The 9649-nt window shown below is 42.9% G+C and overlaps 1 protein-coding gene across 1 annotated transcript; it reads left to right on the top strand.

Annotated features, from left to right (window-relative positions):
- Nucleotides 1-845: 845 nt before the first annotated feature.
- Nucleotides 846-4827, top strand: CXCL11 (C-X-C motif chemokine ligand 11). Its single transcript, XM_035103102.3, has 4 exons — nt 846-1001; nt 2171-2303; nt 4046-4118; nt 4265-4827. The coding sequence occupies exons 1-4, from the start codon at nt 941-943 to the stop codon at nt 4286-4288; spliced, it is 291 nt and encodes a 96-aa protein (XP_034958993.1). The 5' UTR covers nt 846-940; the 3' UTR covers nt 4289-4827.
- Nucleotides 4828-9649: the final 4822 nt, after the last annotated feature.

The following is a 9649-nucleotide window of genomic DNA, read 5'->3' as shown; positions in this document are numbered from 1 at the left end:
TCCTTGATCCTCTGATAAGAATACATATCTATTAAAAATGGAAATCCTGGTTGCAAAGGCAATACAGTAAACTCCTCTCTTTTTACATGAATAAACAGAAAGCTGAAATGTTGAAACACTGTTTATTTATCAAATGGTAAACAGCACTCAAGACCTTTTATTGATGACACGAAGACTAGTTGTAATAATGAGTTTTTATTTGATGTAATTATTCTCCCTCTTTGAAATTACGTTATTAGGTATTTTGCAGATTCCTGTGTTCATTTATATTTTTTACATACTTGCTATAGAATTATAATACTGTAATAAAAACTTCCTGGGAAAAAGCTCTATGAAGTAGCTAAAATAATATTGCTTCTCTGGTCAGAATATTTATAGAACACCCTTCAAAACATTTCTCAGCCCACTTTACAGTTACAATTCTAACCAAGTATTAGAAATGCAGTAGTGATATATGCACAAGAAGCAGGAAGAGAAAATAGATGAATAAAGGAGAGGCAACACAAAAAAGGCAAATTAACAAGTACATTAGTATTTAGAGGATAAAAAGTGGGAAAGGTATAGAGCTAAGTGCTCAATTTACTTCAGCAAGTAAATTGCTATTTAAAAAATGAAGAGCAAAAAGTAAAGATGGGAAGAAGTATAGAGCTAAGAGAAAAGTGATGGCTTTCAAAGAAAATCTGTCTGGAATGGTAAAACACACACACACACATAACATTCCATTATAGTGGCACCTTTCTGGCAGTTAGGAAATGGAAAATGGTTTATTTGAAATTATAGTGGCGTGGGATATGAAAGTGAAAGGAGCAGGAATTTCCCCAGGCGATGTCAGAAGTGGGTGAAGTTAGCCAATAAATACTGGCCCCAAAGCTCTCTGACTCCACCACACAGCACATTTCCTCCTCTCACAGCAGCCGCGGCAAGAGCAGGAGCAGCAAAGATGACCCAGAAGTCCTCCCTCGTAATCCTGATGCTTGTCCTTTGCACAGCTCTCATACAAGGTAATATTATTTTGCCTTCTTTTCTTCCGTATGATATTACATTAACTTTGCCTTATTTTATTCCATGTAACATTGCATTAATTGCATCTTCTCTGCCTCCCCATTTTGCAATGCAATCACAACGTGGTAATAATGTTGACTAACGAGGGAAGCTCCTAGAATAACAGTAATGCTAATGGGTAACTTAGTACTGTAGAGTTTATTGTTTACAATGGGTCAGTCTGAAGGAAAACTTAGGCGAATATCACACAATGCTGTCAAGCAGGGAAATTTGATAGTACAATGTAATTATTATCACAATAGCATTGTCAAACTGGGGAAAGGTCCAGCTGCATTGGGGAGCCTTAGGACAGCCTGTCCCTCAGCCTAACCTGCGAATCAAAGAATTGTAGAGATGGAAGGGACCCCGAGGGTCATCTAGTCCAACCCCATGCAGTGCAGGATTCCATAACAGATGGACATCCAACCTTTGCTTTAAAAAAACCTCTAAGGAAAGAGAGTCCACAACCTCCTGAGGGAGTCCATTCCACAGTAGAACAGCTCTTACCGTCAAAAAAGGTCTTCCTCATGTTTAGTCAGAATCTCCTTTCTGCTAACTCGAAGCGATTGGTTTGAGTCCTACCCTGCAGAGCAGCAGAAAACAGGCTTCCATGTGACAGCCCTTGAGATATCTCCACTTAGTCTCCTTTTCCCCCAGGATGAACATACCCAACTCCCTCAATCGTTCCTCATAAGGCTTGGTTTCCAAACCCTGGTCGCCCTGGTCGCCCTCCTTTGCACACATTCCAACATGTCATTACCTTTTTAAAATTGTGCTGCAGGGTTGATGTGAGAGTCAAATGGGGGCAAGGAGAACCATATATGCTGCCTTGAGTGCCTTGGAAGAAAGGTGTGATATAAATATAACTAAATCAATAGAAAACAAAGGGTTTTTGGGGGGAAGGGGGGAGCAATGTCATCTCCCCCCACCCCCCAAATAAAATCCCCAAGCGTTAAAAAGATTGTAGCTTACCACTTTCCCATTCGTTGCTCTGTCTGAAACACCCCACTGGAGAGAAGATTTCGAAGGAACCCCTCCCCTCCCACACCATACCCACAAGCCTGTAAAGTTATATTACGACTGAGCGTACCTGAATATGTAACTCAAGGGAGACGGTCTTCTGTTGCAGGAATGCCAACTACCAGCAGAGGGCGTTGTCTTTGTCGAACAAAAGGAATGATGTTGAACTCTGTCCCTATTCACCGCGTTGCTGGAGTTGAATTTCACCGGCCCAGCAGCAGCTGCGATCACGAGGAACTGGTGTAAGTAGTGGGTGCTGGTTCTGCTCCAGAAGCCTTTACTTCCTACACAACCATGCCTTGTCTATTATTTCTGCTGCTACCAGTTGACCCGGTTTTGCCTTACCCAGCTTGATGAGCAAGCATCAAGTTCTACGGATGCTGCTAGACCACAACTCCCACAATCCCTTGCCATTTTCTGTGCTTGCTGAGGCTGCTGGGAGTTGGAGTCCAGGAACATCTGTAGTGTTCTCCACGCTCTTATTAACTCATTTTTTCCTCCTTTCATCCTTGTGCATAGCTGCCAAGTTTTCCCTTTTCTCGCGAGGAAGCCTATTCAGCATAAGGGAAAATCCCTTAAAAAAAGGGATAACTTGGCAGCTATGCTTGTGGGGTGGGTGGGTGGGTGAAGAGTTGTTCACCTGCATTCCTGGTTTATTTGGCCTCTCCTACAAAAATAACCATGGGGTCACAAAGAGTCAGACACGACTAAACAACAACAACAAACAAACAACAACAAAAATAAGAATAATAAATTTTATTTGTATCCCACCCTCCCCGGCCAAAGCCAGGCTCAGGGCGCCTAACATCATATAAATAAGACGACATGCATAATACAAGCGATCAATCAATTAAGATACACCCCACAATTAATTCAAACAATTAAAATTGAAACTGGACAAGCGGCAATCTTCAGTTTAAAATTGGAAGCGGTTAATACTCGCCAAGACCAACTGTTTCCACTGATATTATAAGGACCTATGAGCAGGCTTGGAACCTCCTTCGTGCTTGTTCTTATACAAAGAGAAAATGAGTCAGGCTGAACCCTGACCAAAGGCCAGGCGGAACAGCTCCGTCTTGCAGGCCCTGCAGAAAGATGTCAAATCTTGCAGGGCCCTAGTCTCTTGGGAGAGAGCATTCCACCGATAAAATAAATAAATAAAAGAAAGCAGAAGTGAGAGGTTTCCATAGAAAATTATGGAGAAACCCAGGATTGTACAGTGCAATCTGGGAAATAAAATTCTATACATGCAAATGAGTTAAATGGGGCTTGATTCCAGTTTACGCAGGATAGCATTGCAGCCAAAAGACCTACTGGTATATACATGCCCACTTGACCACTGGATCGGTGGAATTGGCACTATTGCATATGCCACATAAGACACATTTGTAATAACTCTGTCTTCTAGTGTGGCAGCACTTAAACTTTGGAACTCCCTGCCTGTTGATGTTTAGAAAGTTGATGTCACTTTCAAAATGTATTGAACTGTTGTCAATTTTCCTTAGGGATAATGTTATAGTTTTATATTTTTTTGTAAACCACTTTGAGGTGGTTGTTCTTCTTTTAACAATCCAGCGGTGTAGGAAATTTATGAAATAAAAATAAACACATGAAGGACAAAGAAGGACGACAACACCAGAATTTCATTCATAGAGCAAGCGCAAGATACTGCAAATGATAAATCAGTAGATTGGCTTGACATGTCAGACATAGTTAGATCAGCCCTGTTCAGGAACCTGCTTGAGTCTCACCTGTACACCCAGGCTTTTCCCCAAGGTGTGAGCTGGAAACCATCCTTTGTATTAAGTTTCCTAACTTGTTATTTTGGTACTCAATACAATGCAATACAAGTAAATATATAAAAGTTTTGTTGATCTAGAAGGGCAGGGGAAATGCCTTTATTTTGGAGCAGTTGAATTGCCACGAAAGGATAATAATGCTACGTAGTCCTGTTTCTAATGTGCCCTAAATTGCTTCTTTGCAGAGTCACTTTCAAGAGAAATGAGCGCAAGAGGTGCCTGGACATTAATATGGAGCAAGGCCGCCGTATAAAGGAAGTGAGTGAGACCAAAATAAGTACAGTGGGTTGGGATGAGACAAGATAATGGGGTGGTTGTGTTGGTGGGCTCCCGGTACCTCATCCACTCTAGCCGCAGATAAGCATCTTCCACTCACCAGGTATTTTTATTTGCTTCCCTTACAGGCAATTATGAAGAAGAGAAAATGAAGATTGTTAGAGACTGAGAGAGGAAAAGGCAGAGAAAATAGAAGTGGGCATCCGGTTACAGAGGAAGACAAGTAATGAGGTTCAAGCTTCTTTTGGAGACGGAAACCAACCATTTCTTCAACAGGACCTCCTGACAAACTTCTGAAAGACTGACGTTCTGTGGACTCCCCAACCTAAGTGTTTAATTGGCAGGATTCGGTCTAGTATAAAGCTGCTGGAATTTGAAAATGAGCTTTTCCAATTTAGTTTTGTTCCCTCAACTTTCAGGTCCATAATTATGTGTTACCAAAGGAAGAAACAAAAAAAAAACTGAGAAAGCTAGAGGAGAAATAATTTCGTATTATAAAGCCCTCAATAGCCCAGTGACTAAAAAAATCTATGTGAGTGGAAGACATTTGGTACTCATTGTTTCGTTGTTAAACTTAAAAGAATAATGATTTCTTGCTATCTTGTTCTTGTATTCTGCTCCTTGCTGGGTCTTGAATACATGCTTAGCACCTGTACATTTGTAAATAAAAATATTTTTGTTTTGTAGCAAATCCCCAGTGTGTGTTTGTCCATTCGTTCCCTCTCTCCTCGAAAGTAAACCTAAGGGAGCTGCCAGTGAACAGCTTCATTCAGCTCCCAAATCAATCTTCGACCACACAAGTAACATTCACGCCATGCATTTGAAACACATGGATTCCCCCAAAGAATGCTGGGAGTTGTGGTTTGCTAAAGGTCTTGGGAACTGTAACTTTGTGCAGGTAAACTACAGTTCTCAGGATACTTTGTGCTTTAAATGGTGTGGATTTATGACCTCAATTTCCCTACAAACACAGGAATGGGGATATTTTGTGGGGGAGAGGGAGGGAGGGAGGGACACATTCCCTCCATGTTTCAGCCAAAATGCAGTTTATGTTCCAGAAACCCACATGCCTCTAATTCCCAATTCCATGCATACTTGGCTGGAAATCCCATCTACTAAGATGATACGCTTTGAACTGCAAGGCACATGTCTTTAATTGCAATTATTAAGCAATAAAGTAGGCCCCAGTGTTCAGGAAGGTTAGCACCATATAACCTGACTGATATATATACATATAGGGCCATCGTGGTGTTATGGCTGGACTTAGGGTAGAGATACCCAGATGCAAACCTTCAAACCAGGAAGCTCACTTAAGCATCTTTCTCTCTCAGCCATATTTGAGCTTCTTAGAGGAATGTAAGAAATAGCCCTTTTGGATCAAAGCAGCATCCTGCTTTGCCAGAGAGATGCCCCCCAGAAAGCCCACAAGCTTTCCCTGCCCCAGTATTCAAGGCCAGGCTGCCTCTGGAAATGGCGCTTCTGCTTTGCAATTATAGTCAATAGCCATTTACAGAACTAGAACCACATTGGGACCTGTGGCCCTTTGGGTGCGGCTGGATTCTGGACTACAACTCCCATCATCCCCGACCCTTGTCCATGCTGGTTGTGCCTGATGGGAGATGCAGTCCCATGATGTCAGGCATGCCGCAGATTTCCTCACCTGTGATCGGAATCATCCATTCATTTGTCAAGGATGTGAGCCTAGGCAAAGGAGCAACATAACTGGACTTTGCATGCCCTGTTGGTGGGCAAAATACACTTAAATTCTCCCTATCTTAGGGGACGGGCTGTAGCTCAGTTGGAGAACATCTGAATTGCATGCAAAAGGTCCCTGTTTAAACCTCCAGAATCTATAATAATAATACTAATTTTATTATTTATACTCTGCCCGTCTGGCTGGGTTTCCCCAGCCACTCTGGGCAGCTCCCAACCAAATATTAAAAACATAATACAGCATTCAACATTAAAAACTTCCCTAAACAGGGCCGCCTTCAGATGTCTTTTAACAATAAAATAGTTGCTCTAGGTCAGGCTTCCTCAACCTCAGCTCTCCAGATGTTTTGAGGCTACAATTCCCATCATCCCTGACCACTGGTCCTGCTAGCTAGGGATCATGGGAGTTGTAGGGCAAAAACATCTGGAGGGCCGAGGTTGAGGGAGCCTACTCTAGGTAGTGCTGGTAATGTTGTTTGCCTGAAACCATGAAGAGTTGCTGCCCACCAGTGTAGACAGTACCGAGGTAAATGGACCAATGCTCAGCTCAGTGTAAGGCAGTTTTCTGTGTTCCAATATTCCTAATTCTTCCCTCCTTCCCCACACAATTTTATCATCCAGCTCTTTCCCGACCCGGCAAGGTGAGCAAGACTCCTCAGCACAGCAGCTGAGGGAAGGGAGTGGATATCAGAGTGATGTTTGAGACTATAATGGACTGGTTGGGTGCAGAGGAGTGAGCTGGGGAACCTCCTCCCCAGAAGAAGACTTGGTGAGTGGTCAGAGGGCAAAGAAGGACCAGACTGGGAGGAGGAGGCATTGGAAGCTGAAGAGGCAACAGGCTTTAGTGAGTAGGAGGAGGCTGGGACAGGGAGCAGTTCAGACTCTGAGGCTTGAGAGGAGGCTGGAGAGGAATGGGGGCCGGAAGAAGCCAGGGAATCTCCCCCTCCCATCTCCCCTGGTCTCCCAGAACACACAGAGAAATGAAGAGGGCAGAGGAAGGAGAGAGAAGGCTAATTATTATTATTATTATTATTATTATTATTATTATTATTATTTATTATTTATACCCCGCCCATCTGGCTGGGTTTTCCCAGCCACTCTGGGCGGCTTCCAACAGAAAAATGAAATAAAATAATCTATTATTTTTTAATAAAATGTTTTTTATTTATTTCAATCATTAAAAACCATACACATAAATCGCCTATATTCATTTTACAAAAAAATATAACAGAAGAAAAAAAATATTTCATTGTTATATATACAAAAAAAAATTCACATTCAAAGAAAAGGTGTAAAAGTAAGAAAGAAAAAACAAACATTAAACAAAAAAGGAAAAAGAAAAAAAGAAAAAGGTCTTCCAATCATATCCTATGTAATTTATATTTATCCGTCTTATAAAATTATCTATTATTAAAAGCCTCCCTAAACAGGGCTGCCTTCAGATGTCCTCTAAAAATCTGGTAGCTGTTTTTCTCTTTGACATCTGATGGGAGGGTGTTTCACAGGGCAGGCGCCACCACCGAGAAGGCCCTCTGCCTGGTTCCCTGCAACTTGGCTTCTCGCAATGAGGGAACCACCAGAAGGCCCTCGGTACTGGCCCTCAGTGTCCGGGCAGAACGATGGGGGAGGAGACGCTCCTTCAGGTATACTGGACCAAGGCCATTTAGGGCTTTAAAGGTCAACACCAACACTTTGAACTGTGCTCGGAAACGTACTGGGAGCCAAGGTAGATCTTTCAAGACTGGTGTTATGTGGTCTCGGCGGCCGCTCCAAGTCACCAGTCTAGCTGCTGCATTCTGGATTAGTTGTAGTTTCCAGGTCACCTTCGAAGGTAGCCCCACGTAGAGCGCATTGCAGTAGTCCAAGTGGGAGATAACTAGAGCATGCACCACTCTGGCGAGAGAGTCTGCAGGCAGGTAGGGCTCACCAAAACTCAGTGGAAAGGGGTGTTCCAGTAGGGGGGGGAAGCAATGGAGCGGGCTGAGTGGCACCTTGTGTGCTTCTGCTGCTAGAGGCAGCTGCTTCACCCAGCCTTGGGCCGGCTCCACAATCAATGCGAAGGCTGGGAAGGCTTGTTTTCATTCATTGAACCAATCTGGTGAATGAAGGCCAGTCCCATCACATGCACAGTTTCATCACAGCAAGAGCCATCCTCTTTTCTCTTGTCATTCTGCTTTACTGCAGATGATCTGGATTACATAAGTGCAATGGATGGGTTTTTGGTGCTGGGATAGTTTCCCAGAAATTGAGTCACTTCCAGCTGCAGGACAAAAGTTGGCCTCTTGCACTATACATCTGCCAGGGTACTTCTTTCCTTTTCCTCCAAAAACTCTGATTTCTCCAACAAAACCAAGTTTCACTTTCAGTGTCTCTATCACGATGAGTCATGAAAGTGCAGGCAAAGAATCTTTCTTTCACTGCTTCCTGAGTTTGAAAAGGGGAAGAAGAACAGAAAATCATGGAATTAGTTCAACTTCTGCCTGGGGCAGAATCACTTTTACCATGACGTTGACACGCATTGCAATTTTGGGGTTGATTTCTCTACAACACCCTTCTCCAACGTGGTGCCCTCTAGTTGTTGACTCAGTGTGTGCAGCAGCTGTGGAAAAAATACCGTATATGCTGTACTAAGGGCCGTTAGGAAATTGTCAATATCATAATGCCATTAATAGAAAATTATGGTATACCCCTCAACTGTCCCAATTTGAGTGGGACAGAAGCCACCCCGGCTTCTGACTGGGTGCCAGAATGTCCTGGTTTTTGTCCAGTGTTCTGGATCAAGTCAAGGGGTTTGGACCCGAGTGCTAGACCAAAAAAAGAGTCTCCTATTTTGGTCTCGTGCTCTTGCACGAATCAGCTGGCTATCATGAGAACTTGGGACCAAAACAATAGCACCCTGATTTTGATCAGTGGGATATTGGAGGGCGTGCATACTTGTGCAGTTCTAGTCGTCTTATTCCAAAAAAAAATGGTAAAGGGAATGAAGCAACTCTGCTGTGAGGAAAGATCGCAGCATTTGGGTTTTCTTTGGTTAGAAAACAGGGTAAGAACGGACATGACAATGATGTATATGACATGGAGAAAGTGGAGAGAGACATTTTTTCCTTTTCGAACATAACACTAAGACTTGGGGACATTGAATGAAGCTGAATATTAGCTTTATTTACTTTGGCACCAGTTTGGAGGGGATCTCAAATTTTGGGGTTGACAATGAGGGGTTTTGAGTGCTGTTAACTGCAGTGGCATTAAGTTCAAACCCAGGTATCAATTCCTCATTTTGGGAGCGGGTTTTGCGGTGCAGAAGGGTTTGAAACTATTGCAAAAGTTTGGCGCCAGTCTGCAGCAATTCAGACAATATCCCTGAGCCCCCTGCTAAGGAATATGAGGGGGTTGATGATGACAGCTGGTGTGTCTGCTTACGTTACTAGTACCTATTACAAAGCTTTGTATCCAAGACAAAAACTGGTACAGTACAGTTTTTGTACCAGTTCTGAGACTGACAGCAGCACAGCTGAACAGACCAATTGCTCAGCTTCTCCGACACAAAAAGGCTGTTAATAATTGTTGCAATGGTTCCAGCCAGCCTAACTGCCTCTGACCTAGATACTGACCTAGAGAAGTAGGGCGTGATGAGGGTGCTGAAAAGTTGTAACACAGCTTGGAAATTCAAAATATATTTTGGTTAAATTAATATAATTTAGGTTTGCTCTGTAGATAAAATCATTTCCCCTAATAAGGGTCCCATTTTAAGAGGGACATCCCAGATTGACAGAAGCTTCTGGTTCCAATCTGGGATGTCC

This window comes from Zootoca vivipara, chromosome Z1, assembly GCF_965207765.1.
Source record: "Zootoca vivipara chromosome Z1, rZooViv2.hap1.1, whole genome shotgun sequence".
NCBI classification, from domain to species: domain Eukaryota; kingdom Metazoa; phylum Chordata; class Lepidosauria; order Squamata; family Lacertidae; genus Zootoca; species Zootoca vivipara.
Note: the sequence above shows the minus strand (reverse complement) of the source record. Positions and strands in the feature narration are given on the sequence as shown.